Source organism: Perognathus longimembris, chromosome 3 (genome assembly GCF_023159225.1).
Source record: "Perognathus longimembris pacificus isolate PPM17 chromosome 3, ASM2315922v1, whole genome shotgun sequence".
Taxonomy (NCBI): Eukaryota; Metazoa; Chordata; class Mammalia; order Rodentia; family Heteromyidae; genus Perognathus; species Perognathus longimembris.
The window spans coordinates 65,128,698-65,149,999 of record NC_063163.1 but is presented as its reverse complement, the minus strand read 5'-3'; the positions used below and the strand labels follow the sequence as shown (position 1 = coordinate 65,149,999).

The 21,302-nt window shown below is 46.6% G+C and overlaps 1 protein-coding gene across 4 annotated transcripts in view; it reads left to right on the top strand.

Annotated features, from left to right (window-relative positions):
* Positions 1 to 505: 505 nt before the first annotated feature.
* Positions 506 to 21,302, top strand: part of Pwwp3a (PWWP domain containing 3A, DNA repair factor) — a 29,126-nt gene continuing 8,329 nt past the window's right edge. Inside the window, exons 1-11 of one of the 4 annotated variants that reach the window (XM_048341760.1) lie at positions 506 to 574; positions 1,846 to 1,975; positions 2,550 to 2,635; positions 3,783 to 3,853; positions 6,559 to 7,407; positions 9,131 to 9,232; positions 11,883 to 11,953; positions 15,833 to 15,909; positions 16,529 to 16,589; positions 20,424 to 20,499; positions 20,932 to 20,982. In XM_048341760.1, the coding sequence (XP_048197717.1) occupies positions 1,919 to 1,975; positions 2,550 to 2,635; positions 3,783 to 3,853; positions 6,559 to 7,407; positions 9,131 to 9,232; positions 11,883 to 11,953; positions 15,833 to 15,909; positions 16,529 to 16,589; positions 20,424 to 20,499; positions 20,932 to 20,982 (1,501 nt within the window). In that variant the 5' untranslated portion in view covers positions 506 to 574; positions 1,846 to 1,918. The other 3 variants (XM_048341759.1, XM_048341758.1, XM_048341757.1) reach the window with 3 other exon arrangements.

Sequence of the window (21,302 nt, the reverse complement as noted above, 5' to 3'; positions counted from 1 at the left end):
CTCTCACGAAGGGAAGGGTGAGGTCTTCCATTGCAGGGGGTCTCTCCACAGCAGAGCATGTCTGCAGGACCAACTGCTCTCAGGTTTGTGACAAAAAGTGGGTTTCCAGCGACGGGGGTGGAGGGGTGGGAGGGGAGCGAGCACCCTGCAGAGCTCGTGGGAGCATCACACGTGGGCCAACTGGGAGGCACCTTAAGAACAGGAATGTTCTTTCCGAGGACGTGCGTGAGCGAGGTGGTGAGGCGTCCATTTTCCCATCAGAGACTCGCGAGACTGGTGTCCGGAGTCAGCCGGGAAGACAAAAGCGGGCAGGGCGGGAAAAGGTGGCGCCCGGGGTGGTGAGAGGTACCGGGTGGCCAGGGCCCCCAAGGCTCCTTCTACGCACGCGCTAGGACTAGGGGGCGGCCAAGATGAGGAGGCGTGGCCTACACAGAACGCTAGCGTCCCGGGCCGGGGGGCGGGGTGGAACGACACGCAAGCATTCCATTGGAAGGTGGCAAGGGGCGGGGCTTGGCTCTGCTGCGAGGCAGGCCCCGCCCCCAGGCCCGCGGGGAGCGGCGCGGCAGCGGAGGCGGTGAGCGCGGTGGGCACGGGCGGCGGCGGTTGGCGGGCTGGCCTTCTGTGGTTGGGGCCGCCGCGGCCTCCTCGCTCAGGCTCGGGCGCCGCGCTGGATAGGCCGAGGCGCCCGGTGAGCCTGGCCTGTGCGCCCCTCGGGTCCGCTGGGCGGGGCTGAGGTGGCGAGGCCTGGCTGGGCCTGTGGGAGGGGCGGCCCCGGCCGGCCGGGAGACCCGTCCCCGGGTGTGCACCTTAGTGCCTGCTAGCCGTATCCTCCACCTCTGCTTTCACCCCGGTCCTTGCTGCTTCATCCTCCGTCTCTACTTGCTGCGAACTCTTTTATTTTTGCGGCCGCAGATCCATTTTCTGCTCCCTGGAACCCTGCTCTCTCTACCTGATCCCCTTCTCCCTTCGGCTGACATCGAGTCCCATCTTTGCTGCCGGAACACCTCTCCCGCCCCCCTTTCTCCCCCCCCCCCGTCCCTGGCGTCCTCCTCGATTCCTGGGTCCTCATCTCTGCTGCGTTATCCTTCATCGCTGTTGCAAAGCCCCCACGTTTGCTGCCTGAACCCCATCTCTGCTACGTGATCCCCTAACTTACTGCTGCGAACCCTCATCTTTGCTGCCTGAATTCCTGTCTGTTACCTGATACCTTTTTCTCTTCGGCCTGAAACCCTCCCTGCCCCCCCCCCGGTTCCTCTGCTGCCTAAACTCCCCCTCTGCCATACCTCCCACCACCAGCTTTCCATTTCTGTCCACAGCCTAGGCCGCCTTGGCCTTGGGTTTAGAGAAGGTTCTGCAGCTGTCCCTGTCCTTTCGGGGACATGGCAACCAAAAGAGCAGTCCTCAGCTCTGTTTTCTTTTTTTTTTTTTCTTCTTCGTCTTAATGCTCTGTGGTCTACTGTTTAACTCCCTGAGCAGGGGAGGGTAGTAAGATACGATTGTTTAAAATGCCTCGTGTTGAGGTTCGAGGCAGGCCTTCAGACCAGGGATAATTTATTCAGGAGCCTTTAAGAAATAACCTAGACAGAACCTTTGGGAAGGAATCTGATGTATTTTATTTATGGGGGCACAATAACAACAATACAGGCACCTGCCTCCCTGGGTACCAAGGCTGTCTCTTTTTTGGTTGTCAGTGGGTTCTTAGGCACTGAGCATCTCATTTCGAGATTGCAGAATTGAACCATTTACTGCAGGATAAGTCAAGCTCACCCTTGCCCTTGAGGGTTATGTCTGTGTTAAAATGGCAAGCAAGCGCCTTCATAAACCACCGTGCAAATTTTGTTGCAGGGCACATCAGCGGCAGACCTTGAAGCATTTTGTCTGTGCCAAATCATTACCACTTGCCACATGAGTCCCAATCATGACGGATGCCAAGTATGTCCTCTGCCGATGGGAAAAGCGATTATGGCCTGCGAAGGTGACAGCCATTATTCTGTAATTTCAGGAATTAGAAATGACTTTCAGATGACAAGTAAAATCTTTATCAGGCTCCTGTACCTAGGAGTAGCATGGGTGGAATAATTGAACCTGAACAGTTGGCGCCTGGATCTGTTGGCACAGATCCCCACTCCCCATTTAATGGGGTTTTGGTCTACTGCTTACAAAGTCCCACGCTTCCGGAAGTGTCTTTTTTTTCACACTATGAAAAAAAAATAACAGAGTCAGCTATAAAAAGGCATGTGAGGCTCTGACTCAAGAGAATATCTGGCAAGAAGCCCCGTGATAGTAAATAACGGTAGTGTTTTGGGGACGCCTTCCAGCAGTTCAGCAGGAAGTGTTGGGCTGCAGGACCAGGAGCTTGGGTCCCTGGACTGAGGTCTCCATTGGCTTCCTGTGCCTCCATTTTCCCGTTTGAATTAAAGGGACTTGGATCTAGTATCTGAAATCCTGCAGTTGTACTTACTATATTTGTATTCTTGTGTTGCCTCTGTTCCTTAGTTTGTCTCAATAACAAGGATTATTTTTCTTCTTCTTTTTTTTTCTAAACTTAGGTATTGGCCAGAACCGAGACTCCAACAAAAAATAAGAGAAAAAAGGCATTCTTTCTAAATGTTCAAATACTCTCCCTAGAGGAAAAGTTAAGTGTTGTGTTTTTTTTAAGACTGTTTTTTTGGTTTTGTTTTTGTTTCCTGCCTGGGATTTCTGATACTCTTTTCTCATCCCCACAAAATGAGATCCATTTGTAAAGACTGATAGTGCTCTAGTTGCTATTATTCATTATTATTAGTTCCTAATCACCTTTATGAGGATGACACTTGATTCTATTTTATGTTAGTTTGGAAGTTGAAGATCTGAACAAAGCATTCTGTGAGATCCACAGACAGATATTTATGAAATTTGAATACACAAGCTATACCCAGGAGCAACTGTTTTTGGGGTCCAAATAGAAATCTTTCCTTCTCAGATTAGTGTATCTTCTTTTGGAAACTGCATAGGCCTGTCGATTTTGAAGCCTTTGATTTCTAGCCTAGCACTCCGATAAGAAACAAATTTTCAGCATTCAAAAGGTCATTGAGTAGTTAAGGGGCAACCCAGTATTGTCGTATACCTGATTATCTTGGTATGAAGAGGTGTGGGTTGTCTGCAAGGACAATGAGTACTCCAGTGATGTGTGATGGTGGTGGCGTGTCTGGGGTCAGAATCCCCACTTCTAAAGAGTTCCCTGGCTGCTTCTCTTTCTTGCTTGCGTCTCTTGGGGGGCTCCCTGGCCCCACTTCTTCCTGCCATCTCCCGCTTCTTCAGAGCTGCCTCAAGAGCCCGCCTGGCCCCCAGCTCACACTCTCCCTGCGGCTGGGAAGGTAATTGAATACTCGAGTTAAAAAGGAAAGACATCCTTTTAAACTAAAACACGCCTGCTGGGCTGTAAACAGCTTTTAGTGACATTATCGTCTACTCTGGAAACCTAACAAAGGAGTTATTTGTGCAGTTGAAAGTCAGATTTGCCTCATAAAAGTCACAATTTGAATTTATTTTTACTCTTAACTCCAGCCAACCTTTTCTGTCTTAAAAGAGAGGGGGGGGGGGCGGTGGAAAACCCACACCCACCGGGGTCCTTGCTGCCTATAACCTCAGGCAGGCGAATTCCTAGTTGGCTGTGACTTTTGGTGTAAGTGGAAGGTTGAGGAAGGAACTGAATCTAATTCTTTTGTCATCTGGAGAAAAACATGTTTGAAAGTGTCTCGGAGGCCTTAGCTGCTAGTGTGTAACGATGTCTGTCTCTGCAGAATCCAGGTGAGGAGCACTGAAGTCAAGGTCCTAAAGAAGTCTCAAATTGAGAACATTGCTGCCTTGTTAGGTAAGCGCACACTTCGGGTGACTGTGAGGTTTGACAAAAGGAGCTTGGGAGAAGGGAAAAAACTCAGCTCCGTTGGTAAAAATTTACCCTGTGCAGTCTTTATTTCCTTATATAATGGAATGTGAATGACATATGATGAGAAAGGGAAAAAACTCAGGTCTGTTATCCCAGCACTCAGAGTCTAAGACAAAAAAATAAATAAAGCTAACTTGGATCTGCTTTATTTAAAAAAAAAATTGTGTATGTGCTAATCTTGGGGCTTGAACTTTGGGCCTGGACACTGTCCCTGAGCTTGTTTATGCACCGGGCTAGTGCTATACTACAATGCCATTTCCAGGTTCTTTTGGTAGTTAGTTGGAGGTGAGTCTCATGGTACTACCTGCCCGGGCTGGCTCTGAGCTTCCATCCTCAGATCTCAGCCTCCCGAGTAGCTAGGGCTGTAGATTTGAGCCACTGGTGCCCAGCTCGATCTGCTTTCCTAAGCCTTTCCATAATTTTCCAGTTTTTTGTGTATACTGAATTTTTTTTTCCAGCCAATTCTGGCCACCTGAACCACATCTTAGTCCAGTATTTTTGTTGTTGTTAATTAGAGATGGAATCTGAAGACTTTTCTGACTTTGAACCTCAGTCTTTCAGATCTCAGCCTCCTAAGGAGCTAGGATTATTGACATGAGCCATCAATAATCTTCCTTCCTTCCTTCGTTCCTTCCTCCCTCCCTCCCTCTGTCCCTCCCTCCCTCCCTCCTGTCTGTCTGTCTGTCTGTCTGTTTTCCATTCATCCCTTTCTCTCTCTCTGTTTCTTTCTTTCTGCTGTGATAGGGACAGATTCTGGGGCCTTGCGCTTACTCACCAGTGAGCTACAACCCCAGCCCTTAATCCTATGTTTGTTTTTTTGAGAAGGGATGCATTTGAGGCAGAATCACAATGTATATTCCAGGCTGGCCTAGAACTCTTGATCCTTTGCCTCAGGTTCCATTGCTGGGTTTACAGATGTGCCACTAGGCCCATCCCTCTAGTCATATAGTCAGAGTTTAAGGCCTATAATTCTCTCAAGTGCTCTAAAGACATTGATGAATTTACTGCCATTGGAAGGAGTGTTGCTTCCTCTGCCTGCCCCCTCCTTTCTTTTTTTTTTTTTTGGTCATCCCACAGATAAGGCTGAAAACTGACTCTTGCCACCTGGCTATGAAGCATTTGGCTATGTATGAGTCTAGATTCTAGAACAGAGCCTACGGGGAGAAAGATTGGGGGTGGTCTGGGATCTGCACTGGTAGCTGCCTATTGTCTGCAGGTATTGTCTGGTTGGGAATGAGGCTTGTCAGCTGGCAAGTGGGACTCAGCTTCCTTCTCCAGACACTCAATTTAGCACCTACCCCCTGTGCATTTCATAGCTGAGAGGGAAGAAGTAAGCCTGGCTGAGCCAGGGATCTGTCATATGCATACACTAGAGAATAGTAGCCACCCTCTGGGTACCCACTTAATCACAGTCTAGCAAACCCAGACTTAAAATTGCTCTTGGCTGGGTGCCTGTGGCTTATACCTGTAATCCTGGCTACTCAGGAGACTGAGATCTGTGAAGATCAGGGTTCAAAGCCAGCCTGAGCAGGAAAGTCTATGACATGCTTATCTCCAATAAAATACCAAAAAAGCCCGAAATAGACCTGTGGCTAAAGTGGTATAGTGCCAGCTTTGAACAAAAAGAAACTCAAGAACAGCACCCAGACCCTGAGTTCGAGCCCTAGGACCAGCAAAAATAAAAATAAAAAGTTATCTTCCATTATAATTGGAGCATTTATTTATTGTATTGGCAAAGGATGGTTTGTCTTATGAAAACTGACCAGAATCCCTTCCCAGGGTGTTTTAGCAAACAAGGCTAAATTTCCTGTGCCAGAAAACTGCTATTGTTTGGTGGTGTAAGATCCCATCTGCCTGTTGAAGGTGGTGTTGACATCCGACCTCGGGTGTCATCTACACCACTGGCTCAGACCCTGTTGGGGGGATGACCACTTGTGGGTGTCTTTAATATTAAACGGGCAAAATACTGTTTTGATTGAGGTATTGTGCCCGCTGAGTTGTGATATTGCCTCTATCATCTTGTTCAAATAAGTAGCGCCGTGTCTGTATGTCGGAATGAATAAATAAAACTATTGCTGCGGGAGGATGGGCGCAGTCTAGAGGCCCGTGACATGCCTCTGTGGCTTTGAAATGCCCTTGCAGAGAAGTGTTGGAACTAAGCAGCATACAATGAATCTTTTTATATCCCCCCCCCCCTTTAGTTGACCACTTCCCCCCCAACCCCAGCCGCACACCCACTACCAGCCGAGTTCTTTATTTAGTTGGCATTGGGTTTTATTGACCCTGATTGAATTGGAAATTGTAAGGCTGACAGAGGATTTGCAAAACATTTGAATACATTTTGCTCCCAGTATTGTTTTGTAACTTAAAGGAATTTATCTTTTTAGCCAATCCGGTTAAGGTCAGTACTTTTTTTTTTTTTTTAATTGCAGCTGAAAGTGAATAGCTGTCTTCTACCTTTGTCTCCTTTTAGAAAAATGTAGGTGAGCAATATTGGGTCTGCCTTCACTTAGGAGCAGATGGATGCTAGTGACTGAAGTTTATACGTAAGCTTTTGAAAAAGCAAGGTTGCGGTGGCAGTGCGGGGGTCCCTAAATGTAATAATTAGCATGTGTCTTCCGTTTTTGCAGCCTCAGAGAGTCAAGTCCCCACCGCACCCCTGGAGGAGCTGACCTACAGACGGTCACTACGTGTGGCTCTAGATGTTTTGGGTGAGACATCCAGTTTGAATCAAGAAAGCCATTCAAGGAAAGATGAACTTTCACTATCTCAGAGAGAAAATCAGTGTACAGAAGCAGCCTCCTCTGGCTCTGGTTCTCCTTCTCCATCTTTACCCTGTGAAGATGTGTCGGCTGATTGTGGACCTGAGAGGAACAAGGGATACAAACCACAGAGCTTGTCGCAATCATCCCCTAGTGAAAAGGATCCTCAGTGCAAAGTGGGGCCTAAGCAGGGGCTTGGGAAAAGTGAAACCCCAAGAGCCCAGTCCGCCGCTTCAACTGGAGAAGGTTCTCAAGATGAAAGTGGATTAAGGATTCGCCACAGAAATCGGACTCTGGCACGTAAGTCCAGCTGGTGCCAGACAGTGCCTATCCTTTCCAGGAGAGAGATCAAAGCAGAGAATAAGAGACAGGCCTTGCCTTCTCAAGCCAAGGAGAGTGATCCATGTGCCAATTCCAAAGGACACGACCCCTCAGACAGCCTCCCAGTGCTCCCCACCCTGGAGCAGAGCAGGGGACGCTCTGCAAAGAGGTTGCGCCTCGATAAAGGCCAGAGGCCACATGCCACACATCTGCAGACAGAGTCCAAGGGGGTAGCACTCAAAGGGACAACATTGTTCCCTAAGCCAGAGACAAGTGAATGCAAGACTTTGCACAGTACTGCGGATAAACCCAGTCCAGCGCCTTCCAACACTCAGGCAGAGCAACTCGGCAGTCCTCCTCGGGACCATGACCGTGACGGTGACAGGATAGAAGAAGGTAAGTGAGAGCCCCGGCAGTGCCTGAGCTGGATCCTTAAGATTCCCCCCACTCCTCCCTGGGCTTGGGCTCTGCCAGGCCAGATCCTTAGGCAGCTCTTGAGTATTTTTAACCAGATCTTAATGAGACTGTTTCCAAAATAGATTCAGAGCAGAGATTTCTCATTCCTTTGTCTCCCCACTGAGCTATAATTACCTCAGCTCCTCCCAAATATTTAGGTCTTTATTTTTGTTTTGAAGCAGAGCAAGTTGGAAAGGGAGCCCCTGGCAGAGTGAGGGGTGGCTGTTGGTGACACAGGCGGGGATGCACGGGGACCAGGATGCCTGCTGTATCTGCACCCTCAGGCTTCTCTCTTTATTCTTAATCTTTGCAGAACTAATAACGCATTCCTGGTAAATGAGGTAGGCCTTGCAAAAGTGATTAAAAGTCTCCTGACTTGAGGAGTTCCCATGTAACCATCTTTGTGTGGTGTGGGCACCCTTTGCCTGTGAAATTTTTTTTTTCCCCATCTAAACCTTGTATAGTATCCCACTTAGTTTTGAAATGCTAATTCCGAATTCTTAACCATTTTGTGGTCAGATGTCTGGAAATGGTTTCATTGCAGGCATACAGCACAGATCTGTGTTAATTGGAAACTTCCTTCCTGGGCTGTCTCCTCACCCATTGGAAGGCTGCAGGGACCTGGCGTGTGCCGTGTTCTAAAGAGATGGTAGCTGCCCTCTGCCTTGTTCAGAGTTCAATCTGTAATTGTGTTATCCGTTCTCTGCGTATCCCCCGTACCTCAGAAGGAAGACAGGAGGGGGGAAAAAACAACACTCAAAAAGAATTCCCATTTAGGAAAAGGGAGCACTTGTGCTGAAATTCACTCTCTGAGACACCAGGCTTCACCTCCCTTGAGGTCCTCAGCGGTGGTTGTGGGCACTGAGCTAACCAGCGGTCCAACCTGAAAAGGAGGACCCAGCCTCCAGCTGCTCAGCCTCATTTATTGAGTGTTTACTAAGCACTTTCTGATCCTGCCTTCTGAGAAGGGTTCTAGGACTTAGGCCACTAGGTAGGTAAGAAAAAGGTTGAAAACATTTTTTGGGGTTTGCTTTATGACCTCTCCATTGTTTTCATGATGCTTATATCACCTGTCCCCAGAATGTGCTCAGTAAATATTGATTGAATGGCCCAGTGGAAAAAAAGAAAAGAATTCCTATCCAGAATATGTTGAACCTCCCATAATTTAGATTTAGGTTGTTTTTTAGGAGCAGCCTCTTTATGATATGAAAGCTATCTCTCTGTCTCTGTCTCTGTCTCTCTCTCTCTGTCTCTGTCTCTCTCTGTCTCTCCCTCTATCCCCCCCCCTTTCTCTTTCCTTCATTCCCCCCCCCCTTTAAAATATGCTTTGGAAATCAGATGTGGTAGGTGATACTTGTCAGGAGGATTGTGAGTACCAGGCTCATTTGCCCTATATAACAAGACCTGTCTCAAAACCCCAGGAGCTCCATGGCAAAAGACTTTGTAAAAGGGCCAGAGGTCTATCCCTAGCATAAAAAACAAAACACAAAAACAATCAGAAAGGGAAATAATCAAATGTACTCTAATTAAGGTGCACCTTATTTTGAGTTCTGCACAGCCCAGGATCTTTTCCTTTTGTATTGGTGGCCATGTGTCATGAAATGTTTTCTTGGGATGAAGTCAGTGACGATATAGTGAAAGTCTAACCTCACACTCTTGGCAGACCCTCAGTCCTCTGAAGAATCCATGGAGTTTAATTCCACTAATTCCATCCTGGAGGAAGATGAGGAAGATGAGGAGCCGCCAAGAATCCTTTTGTATCATGGTAAGAAAGCACCAGAGTCTTCGCCGTAGTGCTATAGGGGAATTAATGTGGGCCAGGGCTCTGAAAGCATCTCTGACATTAGCCACCAAAGGTCTCTTGGTTCATTTTTCTCCTACTGAACTGAGAGCCTGGCAGGGACCCAGAGAAGCACACCATTTCTGTCCCCTCATCTGAAAAATGATGACTACACAAAGAGAAGAGGGGCTCAGCCCATCCTGTCAGCCCTTGTCCTTGGTCCCCTCGGAGGGTCTGAGGGTGGCTGAGTGAATCGATGGGCTATACTGCCCTCCTTTGGGCGTGGCGGCACACTGCCTCACTCTGATCAATCCCTTTGGCAATGGCCTGGGGACTTTGGTCTCTCCAGGAATGCTGGGTTCTACCCTTCCCACAATTCCTGTTTGCCCCAGAGGAAAAGGTGCTTGTTTCCAGGGAAGCAGGGAGGTTCCAGAGGTTTGAACAAGCACCAAACCAAAAGTCTAGAACCAGCTCTGCTTTTAGACATGACCCTTAGCTCTGGCCTGTACCTAGGCCTGTCCACTTGTAATTTGGAATTAGTTGTAGATTCATCGGATGGATGTGGTAGGGAAACTATAGGAAAGTGTGTTCAACCTGTCACCTGCTTGCCCCACTGCCGAGCCGAAGGCATCTGTGCAGCCAGACACTGGCTGGCTCTATTGCACATGAATACATGTGTGCATGCCTATGTACAAGTGTGTGTGTGTGCGCTCTTTGTATGGCTCTTTTGTTCTTTTTGTATAAAAAGCTTTTCATCATTAAGTGAATATAATTAAAACTGTGTGTGTGTGTGTGTGTGTGTGTGAGAGAGAGAGAGAGAGAGAGAAAGAGAGAGAGAGCTGGCTCAGTTTTTTCTTGTTTTGTTTTGTTTATGTGTGTGTATGTGTCACGTTCCCACTATCCCTTAATTGTTCTTAGTGGGAACTGGTTATCATTTTCTGGGGGTGACGAGTCATTTTGCTGCATCCTCCCCAACTGCCTTCCACTGAGTATCTGTACTGTCCCAAGGCCATAGAAGCTGTAGCACCCCTTCAGTGCATTTGTGGGGAGTAAATGCAGAGGATCAGCAATTATAATTAGTGTGAGCAGGATTTACTGGCCACAGAGACGGGACCCCATATCTTCCTGGAGGGCCCTTTCTATCTGCTGCTACCAGCCAGGGATGGGGGTCACATAGCTGCAGCCCCAGGATTCTACCCCTTTGTCCTGACAATCGCTTAAAATGGCTTTTGCCCCCTGTTGGTTTTGTGTTTTACCCATCAGGCCAAACTCATCCCGAGTATTGACCCACCATCTCTGCATTGGTAATGTGTGCCTGTGTCCAGCTAATCCATGCTGGGCCTCAGAGTGTCCACAAAGCTAAATGCCTCCCCCAAGTGGAAAGTCGACTTCCTCAGAGTGCAGATCCTCATCCTGGTTGCCTTCCTTCTCGCAGGCATTAGTTTTTATAGTCAGATGTGTGTGACTTTGAATCACCATCTTAGGCTCTCGATCCACACAAGCCTGTGCTTTTTGCTGGCACTTGATTTTTAAAAAATTTTGTTTATTTGCTTGTTTATTGGTCATGGGGCTTGAACTCAGGGCCTGGGCGCTGTTCTTGAGCTCTTTTCACTTTAGGCTAGCAAAAGTTTTTTTTTTTTTTATTGTTATTATGAAGGTGATGTAGAATGGGGTTATAGTTTCGTAAGTAATGAGTACATTTCTTTTTTTGGATGATGTCATCCCTTCCTGTCACTTGATTTTTTTTTTAAGATTTAAAACTATTCCCTTATGCTAGAATTAAGAGGAAAAGGCAAAAAATGTAGTTAAATAATTCTGTTCACTAACAATTCTGTAGTGATTTCGTGGCTTAATTTTTTTTCCCCCTGATTTAAGACCTTAGTTTTTTCAGATGAATTTCTTTGAAATGATTTTCTTCTGTTTGGATTTTTTGTGAGCCATTATCGCACTTGTGCTTTGTACCCCATTCCTATTTTATTTATTTTTGTAGTACTAAGGATAAACTTGGGGCCTCATACATATTCAGAGCACTGCGTAAACCCCTCCATTGAGCTACATCTCAGCCTAAACCACACCTGTTTTGTTTTGTTTTTTGGTTGGGTTTTTTTAACTGTATTTATTTTTTTGTCTTTTCTTGTTTTTGGTACTGGGGATCGAACCCAGGACGTAGCACTTGCTAAGGCAAGCCTTGCCACTGAGCTACATCCGAGCCTGTTGTTTTTTAAAGTTTTCTTTTCCTTTTTTTTTTTTTTTTTTGTGTATGTGTGTGTGTGATATTGGAGTTTGAATTTGGAATGATTTTCGACTTAGGGAAATTGCATATACAGGACAGAGAGCATTTGTCTCTTCCGGCTAGCACATTGACCATAAAACATTTGTCACCACCAGGAAATCACACTGTACCACTGCCGTCTGCCTATTGGTCTCACAGTTGACAGACTCCAGCGACATGAGTTATATATCTGCCTTCAAATTTTCTTGATCATCTAGGTGAATTATGTTAGCATTGGTTTAAATAATCTGATCCTTTTTTTTTCTTTGCTTGTTTTTTTCTTTTTTTTTTCAAGCTGTTATGGTTGTTGCTTGATATGGCTCTGGCTTGTCTTGATCATATTTATTTTTCTTTTCATTCTAGAACCACGATCATTTGAAGTAGGAATGTTAGTCTGGCTTAAATACCAAAAGTACCCGTTCTGGCCGGCTGTGGTAAGAGTGCCCTCAACTCCATCTGCCCACCACCGGGTCCCCTCATCCTTTGTGGAGGTGGAAGATTTTTGTGGTTTTGTTATTACTGGAAAACTTGGCCATTGGAGACTGGAGGGCTAGGGGTCGGGAGCACATTATAAGGAAAATAAATCCAGATATACATTGATCTAACAGAAAGTTTGCTCTTTTGGCTGCCATTTAATGTGAGGTTCACTGGTCAAATTTATACCAAGCAGACTTAGACAAACCTATTTGAGAGAAATGTTAGCAATTTGTTCATTTTATGCGCATGCCAAGCTGTTCCTCCATTAAGGCTGGTGAATTTAAATGGGGGCACTGCACACACCTATAATCCTAGTTACTCAGGAGGCTGAGATCTGAGGATAATGGTTCAAAGACCGCTGGGGAAGAAAGGTCATGAGATTCTTATCTCTGATTAACCATTAAAAAAAGCTGGAAGTGGAATTATGGCTCCGTGGTAGAGCCTCAGCCTTGAGGGGAAAAGCTTAGGGATAACACTTAGGCTCTGGGTTTAAAGCCCCAGAACTGGCCCCAAATTAAAAAATTTAAAAAAAAAGTAGTAACTTTAGATTCTATGATATAAATCTGTTGTTTATTTAAAGAGCTATCACAGTACTTGGGAGACTGAGGAGCAAGAGGATCGTGGGTTTGAGACCAACATAGGTTACACAGCAGAACCTTATCTTAAAACAAAACACACCCAGGCACCAGTGGCTCACACATGGACTCCACATGTAAAGCCAGTCTGGGTGGAAAATTCTGTGAGACTCCCATCTTCAATTAAGCAAAAAGCGGGCTGGAGATGAGGCTGAAATGATAGAGCACCATCTGAGCCAGCAAGAAGTCGTAAATTCAATCCCCAGTACTGCTACCCTCCCCCCAAAAAAAATAGGGAGGAGGGGGTTAAGGGAAGAAAAAGGTGAAGGGAAGGAAAGGGAAGGCAGAAAAAAAAGTTCCCAGTATGGAGTATGGTAAATTTGTTCAGAGAATGCCAGATTCTTGACTTTGTATCCTGCGTATGTTATAGATGCAACAGAACAGTAGTTTTTTTGTTTTTTGACGTCAACCCAGGAGCTTGAACTCAGGGTCTGGACACTGTTCCTGAGCATTTAAAAAAAATTATTATTATTGAGGTGATGTACGGAAGGGTTACTGTTTCATGTATTTGAGACAAGCATTTTACCACTAGGCCCTATTCCCAGCCCCAAGGGTTACTGTTTCATGAGTCAGATAATGAATATATTTATTTTGGGACAATGTGACTTCTTCCTTTGTTCTCTCTCTCTCTCTCTCTCTCTCTCTCTCTCTCTCTCTCTCTCTCTCTCTCTCTCTCTCTCTCTCATTTTTTTCCTCCTGTCCCTGCCCCTAAATTGTAGCGTTTATTTTCAACATAGTGTCCATTGAGTATCACTGCTGCATTTATTCACCCTTTGTTCCTCCATTTCTGTGGCCTCCTTACCCCCTTCCAAATGAACAAACAAGACCAAGAAAAAAAAAAAAAAAAAGCAAGAAACAGAAGAAAGAAAAAAAAATCACCCAAAAGAAAAACAGACAATGCCATCATTACTAACAGCAGGGAAAGAAAACAAAACACACACACACAAAACATTGTTTTCAGTGCCTGGAATATGATAAATATTATTTTAATTGTCCAGAGGCACATTAGTACTACACCTTTGGGTTCCTCCCCTAAAAGTATCCTCCTTTAGTCTCAGTATGTGTGAATGCCTAGAGTCCTGTATAATTTATCACGTCCCCGTGTATTTTAGGTCTCGCTTCCACCTATGAGAGAAAACATGCGCTGTTTGTCTCTCTGAACTTGGCTCTTCTCATTTAATATGATTTATTCTAGGTTTATCTGTGTTCCTGAGCTCTTTTTTTTTTTTTCTTTTTTTGCTCCAGGCTAGCTCTCTACCACTTCCAGCTTTTTTTGCTGCTTAATTGGAAATAAGAGTTTCATGGACTTTCCTGTCTGAGTTGGCTTTAACCCACAATCTTCAGATATCAGCCTCCTAAGTAGCTGGGATTATAGGCATGAGCCACTGGCCCCCGGCAGCATTAGGATTTTTTTTTTTTAATGCTGCTCTTGGGTCTTTTCTCTCTCCTTCATTTTTTAGCCTTCACTTTCTCCTTTGGCATACACAAGATACTGATTATTGTAGTTATAGTTGCTTATTTTATATGTTTATTCTGGGTATAGAATCCAGGGCCTGGCACATGCTAGGCAAGTGTTACACCACTGAGCCATACTCCAGCCCTAGTTGTGTGATAAAAGAACAACAATGTTTAAATCTAGAAGGTCAGCCAGGTGCTGGTGGCTTATAGCTGTAATCCTAACTACTAGGTTGAGATCTGAGGATCACCGTTCAAATCCAGCTTAAAGAGGGAAGTTTGTGAGACTCTTATGTCCAATTAACCACCAAAAAGCAGGAAATGGGGCTGTAGTTCAAGTTAGTAGCGTGCTAACCTTGAGCAAAACGTTCAGGTATAGTGTTCAGGTCTAGTTCCCTAGCCCAGGCAGGAAATTCTGTGAGACTCTTACCTTTAATTAACCACAAAAGCCAGAAGTGGAGCTGTGGTGCAAATAGTAGAGCACTAACCTGGAGCACAAAAGCTCAGGGACAGCACCCTGACCCAGAGTCCAAGCCCTGAGACCACCAGACTGGTCTGACAGACTCAGAAAGATCACAAGTTCTAGGCTAGCCTGGGCTACATATACACTGCAAGACCCTATCTCAAAACAAAACAAAAAAAGCAGTTGATCATCAAGAGATACTTTTGCTGTTTTCATGGTTCTGGGCCGTAACTCCAAGCCTCTTTGTGCATGCTGACTAGTTATATAAGAAACTGAATTGGATTCTGAGCAGTAGCTCCTAGGTAAAATGTGTAGCCTGAGCAAATGTACCGCTAAATTGGAATCCTTGAAGGCTGGCGTGTGGTCCAGCACCAAGGGAGGCATCATGTGGGGCCCCTCCCGCTCTCCCTCCCCATGCCTACCAATGGCTTCCTTCCTGTCATCCATTTCTGGGGTCTCTATGGGACATGATATGTCCCTACCATGATGGAGCCCTGGGCACAGGAACAGGCAATCTTGCTTGAGAGGTGGTGGCTTGGGACTAGCCCTCTATGCATATTCTGTGTGTGTGCGTGCACACGTGCGCATACACCCACCCACAACACACATACACACGCACACTCACACACACACACACACACACACACACACACTGATCTTGGGCCTTGAACTCAAGGTCTAGGTGCCATCTCTGTGCTTTTTTGCTCGAGGCTAGCACTCTACCACTTGAGCCACAGCTCTACTTCTGGCTTTTTTGGTGGTCATGGGAGATAAGAATCTCATGGACTTTCCTGCCATGGCTGGCTTCAAACTGTGATCTTTAGATCTCAGCCTCCTGAGTAGCAAGGATTGCAGGCACGAACCACTTGCCTGACTGAGCTCCTTGACTTCATTCTGTGTACTAAATTGGGGGCAGTGGGAACTGGCTGACCTTAAGAGAGGGTAGACATGAGCAGATCCTCTGCAACCCAATTGGCTCCCAGGCTCCCTGAGCAGTCTGTACTTGGCCTGGAAGCAGTGACCCAGATGCTTACAGCACAGTGGGTGCAGAGCCTTTCATTAAGAAACCAAAGGGAAAACACTAGCTCCATCATAACCCTGTTAGTACTATGTCAAGTGACTAAAGCAGCAAGCCTGGCCTTATGGCTGCCATATGGCTTCCACCCCTCCCCACACTCCCCTGCATCCCCATCCCAAGTGAGGGCGACAGAGGAGATAGCTGAAATCTGCCCCACCATCACTTACAAGCTTCTGATACTATTTCCTCTTGCATTTGCTGACAGGTCAAAAGTGTTCGGCGGAGAGATAAGAAAGCCAGCGTGCTCTTCATTGAAGGGAACATGAACCCGAAAGGCAGAGGGTACAGACACTGCTCTTGATTTGTTGTTTTTCAAGTGGTCCAGATAACTTTCTGATGGTTCTTAGGAACATGGCATGGAGAGATTGTGGTGTGCACTTGAGCAAGGGCCCAGCTGGGTGTGGCAGAGCCTGTGTGACCCCTCCCCCCCCTTCACCAGGAACAAAGCTAAAGGAAGCCGGTCAGACATTCATTTATTTGCTGGCTCTACAAGCTGGTTCCCAGCTGGTGTTTGGGTCTTACTTTTTGACTTATGGACCAGTCTTTTTGTCAGCTGTTTCCGGTTACAATGCACTTGCTGGTGCTAACCTGCTCCCAGTAGCCTTTTGGGAGTCTGTGTGCAGCTGGCCTCATCTGGCCCTCAGATTTTCTGTGCTTCCTGCAACAGCTGGTGGGGTACAGTAGGGACTCAGCTCTGCAGTCCTACGGGGTTTCTAGAATTGGTTCGCTCCCATTAGCTCCAGGGCGTAGTAGCTACGTAAGCTCCTTTGGACAGCTGAGAAAAGGGCAGCAGTGGAGGCTGAGGGTGCTGCAACTCCATACTGCTTTTAGCAGGAATCGAGGTTCGAAGGCCCTCAAATCTCCTGCATGTTAACCCTTGCCTTTCCTCTGCTTCTTCAAGGATCACTGTCTCTCTCAGGCGGCTGAAGCACTTTGATTGTAAAGAGAAACAGACACTCCTGGTAAGTGGACCATCGCTTGCTTGCTTCTGTAAATGGCTTATTTTGCAACTGGTCATTGTGTTCTCTGTGTGTGGCTCCCATACAGTTCTGTGGGCGCCTGGGGAAGGAATAGCTACAGCCAGGAACAGGCACCACTCCAGGCGGTGACTATAGAATCACTCATTTGCATCAATGCATAACCACCTTGGGAGGACTGCAGTTTACAGGGGGCCAAGCTGAACCTTGGGGAAGCCATGGTGAGAGCCTGGGCAAAGACTGATTCCTTCCTTGGCTGACTGTTATGAGGCTACCCTGGGACGAGGGAGCAATGGACTGCGAGGCCTTAGAAGCTGGGGTTCCCATGGCTTGTCGCCAAGGACTATAGTCATCTTCCATCGCCTAATTTTCTTTCTTTCTTTTTTATTTTTTTGGTTGATTGTAGGGCTTGAACCCTGTGCCTGGGTACTGTCCCTGAGCTCTTCAGCTCAAGGCTAGTGCTCTACCACTTGAGCCACAGCGCCACTTCCGGTTTTTTGGTGGTTAATTAGAGATAAGAGTTTCATGGACTTTCTTGACTGGGCTGGCTTTGAACCACAATCCTCAGTTCTCAGCCGCCTGAGTAGCTGGGATTATAGGAGTGAGCTACCAGTGCCCAGCTGATAACCTAATTTTCTCAGTTAAAAAAAATGTTCTGGGCTGGGGATATGGCCTAGTGGCAAGAGTGCTTGCCCCGTATACATGAGGCCCTGGGTTCAATTCCCCAGCACCACATATATAGAAAATGGCCAGAAGTGGCACTGTGACTCAAGTGGCAGAGTGCTAGCCTTGAGCAAAAAGAAGCCAGGGACAGTGCTCAGGCCCTGAGTCCAAGTCCCAGGACTGGCTAAAAAAAAAAAGGAATGTTCTGGGGGCTGGGAATACAGCTTAGTGGTAGAGTGATGGCCTTGCATACATGAAGCCCTGAGTTCAATTCCTCAGCACCACATAAACAGAAAAGCCAGAAGTGGTGCTGTGGCTCAAGAGGTAGAGTACTAGCCTTGAGCAAAAAAAAAAAAAAAAAAAGAAGCCAGGGACAGGCCCTGAATCCATGCCCCAGGGAGCTGGCAAAATGTCCTGGCCAAGCTGGGTGCTTGTGACTTACACCTGTCTACTCAGGAGGCTGAAATCTCAGGGTTGCAGTTCAAAGCCAGTCTGAGCAGGACTCTTATGTCCAATTAACCATCAGAAAACTGGAAGTGGAACTGTGGCTCAAAGTGGTAGAGCACTAGCCTTGAGCTCAGAGACAGTGCCCATGGCTCATGGTTCAAGCCCATGGCTCCCTCCTTTCCCCACAAAAAAATGTTCTGGCCAGGCGCTGGTAGCTCATGCCTATAATCGTAGCTACTCAGGAGGCTGAGATCTGAGGATCATGGTTTGAAGCTAGCCCAGGCAAGGAAGTCTGGGAGACTCTTATCTCTGATTAATCACCAATAAGCTGGAAATGGAGCTGTGGCTCAAGTGGTAGAGTACTAGCCTTGTGCTGTGCTTTACCCCAAACTCCGTATTTCCTTTCTCTAGTGTCTGGAAAGTTTGTGCCCAAGCCGTGTCCTGGGTGTTTCCTTGTCTGTCGGTATTTTGCTTTCCTCTAGGATGGGTGAGCCTTATTTGTTTTTGTTTTTTGTTTTTTGTTTTTTTTGGTGTGGGTCTTGGGTCTTGAACTTAGGACCTGGGTGCTGTACCTGAGCTTTTTTTTTAGTTTTTTTGCTCAAGGTTAGAGCTCTACCACTTGAGCCACAGCACCACTTCTGGCTTTTTTGATAGTTTATTGGAGACAAGATTCTCACGGTCTTTCCTGCCTGGGCTGTCTTTGAACCACAATCCTCAGATCTCAGCCTCCTGAGTAGCTAGAATTATAGATATGAACCACCAGCACTGGCTTTTTGTTGTTGTTTGTTGGTTTCCTTTTTCTTATCACTTATTCTCTGTAACTTGGACCCCACAGCTGTCAGACACATAGGCCTACTGGTCCTGGTGTTGACAGAGGGCTGACCTCAGTGGCCACTTGAGCTTCCCCATTCCCTGGGGTACAAATCCATGTACAGCGGAAGGGGATAGAACATCTCCCGGCGCTGAGTGCAGAGCTCATTCAGCATTGGTTCTGTCCCTGGGATTTGAACATTGGCCCTAAAGTGCAGGGCACAGAGATGCAGTGGAATCTTCTATCTCTTAAATACATGTGTCTGAAGCATACAAAGGACGGGGTTATCACGCACAAAAATCTCTGGGTGATGTGAAAACGAGTTTCTTCCTTCTCGTGGTAACCTGGTCTGTTTAGAGAAGGTTCTTTTCCCTGAGAAAAGTAGGTTCAGCTCCACGCTGCAGTGGGCTGGCGGGGGAAGTTAACATTCCTTTTACTTGGGTGGGAGAGGCTGATGGAGTGCAGTGGGCGTAGCATGTGTAAGGATTTGAGTTCTATCCCCTACACATATAAAAATCTGAGGTGGCCTGATGCTGGCGGCTCATGTCTATAACCCTAGCTACTCAGGACCCTGAGATCTGAGAAATCCAATTCAGTCAGCCCAGGCAGGAATGTGTGACTCTTATCTCCAATTAACTACCAAAAAGCCAGAAGTGGAGCTATGGCTAAAGTGATAGAGCACTAGCCATGAGCAAAAATACTCAAGGACAGTGCCTGGGCTCTTGAGTTCAAGCCCCAGGACTGGCACCAAAAAAAAAAAAAAAATATATATATATATATATGTACACAATATATATATGTACACTATATATATATATATATATATGTACACAAAATAACAATCCGAAATGTATCTGGAAATGAAGCTTCTGCAGAGTGACTTTTGGAGAAATCAGGTACTTGTCAGGAGCTGGACAGGGGCTTGTGGACAGTAAGGATTCAGTCCCAGGCCCTGATGTGTACAAGTGAGACGCCTGGTAGCTCTGAAGTCTCGCTTTATGGTGCCAGCAGAGCCACAGCTGTGGGCTGTGACTTTTGACAATTGCTGCCAGTATTTAGGGGCAGACATATCACTGGCCTTGGGTTTCATGTCGATGCCACCCTGGCCCTTTGATGGCTGGCATTTGGGAGCAACTCACAGCAGCAGGAGGTAGACAGAATCAGGGTATCATTCTCATTTTCAGATGAAAATAGGGAGGCCCTGGGCATATCTTGATTCTGGTGGCAGTGCCCTTCCTTTTTGGGTGCAGTTCGTCTTCAACATTTTATGAGTAGGCAGGCTGGTACCATCAGGCACATAGAAGAATCAGTTTCACAGCTTGCGTCTTTCTCTGTTTGTTTTGTTTTTGCGATACTTGGGTTTGAACTCAAGTCCTCACACTTGGTAGACAGGAGCTCTACCATTTCTTTTTTTTTTTTTTTTTTGATACTGTGAAAGTATCCCATTTTTGTGTTTTTATTTTTAAATTATTATTAAAAATGTGATATACAGAGAGGCTACTTAAGTCAGGTAGTGAGTATATTTCCTTTTGGACAATGTTACTTCTTCCCTCAATTTCTCTGCTTTTCCTTCCCATCTCCACCCACAAGGTGTATAGTTCATTTTTATTTCAGAGCTTTTAAAATGTCTGTTAAATGACCATGTTGGCTACACTGGAAATACTTGTCTCTGTTGTCTCCAGAGAGTTGTCCCCAAGCCAGCAGGGACACTAATGGCCACTGCATGGAGCATTGCCCTGTCTGACCTTGGGAATCCCTGCATGGCAAATGCCCACAAGTTTGAAGGTTGTTCAAGGGTCTCCGACAGGGCCCGGGGCCTTGTAGCACTGTCTTTAGACAGAAAGGACCGGCCTGGTGGTCTCCAGACCCACACTGAAGCCCAGCTATTTGTCTTTTAGGACAAAGCCAAGGAGGACTACGATCAGGCCATCGGCTGGTGTGTGTCCCTCATCACTGACTACCGGGTGCGGTTAGGTATGTGGGACTAAGCCCCGGGACTATAGAGACACGGGTGACTTAGCACACTAGGACAAAAGGGCTAAGAAGTGAGTGCCAGCCCCAAAGTCCTCCCAGGGGCTCACTGAAGCCCGAGGAATGTGATCCCTGGCTCTAGACCCATGTGTTGATCTGACGGGCCCAGCATGTCATGTCCCTGTTAGAAGCAGATGTAAGAACATGGATAAACAGTAGGCTAGGTCCCTTCAATTAGCATTGGTTTCCACCTGACCTGAGTCTGTTGTTTTTATTAATTTGGTGACTCCCACCCCAACCCCCCTAGAGTGTTAGACACAGACCTGTATTCCACAAAGCCTTCACTAGTCAGCAGAAAAGTGCCAAGAGATATTCCGAAGCAAAGACCCTGAAAAGTATCTGTTGTCTAACGCAATCTCTCCCACCCCTGTGCAGGCTGTGGCTCCTTTGCTGGCTCTTTCCTGGAATATTATGCTGCTAACATCAGTAAGTGTGAAAGCACATCTGTGAGACCCACACCCTGTGCATTTGCCCTTGAGAAGTGATGATCCTGTGATGCTATGGGGTTAGAGCTGTAAGGCCTGGTACCACCACGTCCTCAACAGAGCCATATGACTCTCACATGGTTTCATTCTGATCCCTGAGGCTCCCTGAGATGTGGCAGGGCTGCCCCTACATGTGTCCTCCTGTCCCTGTCATGTCCTACTTTAGAATATGATTTTGAGTGCTTCTCATGATAGATCTGCCATTTGCAGTTATAGACCCACAAAATGAGCTTTTTGTTCCTCTGGGTCATTAAAGGAGGG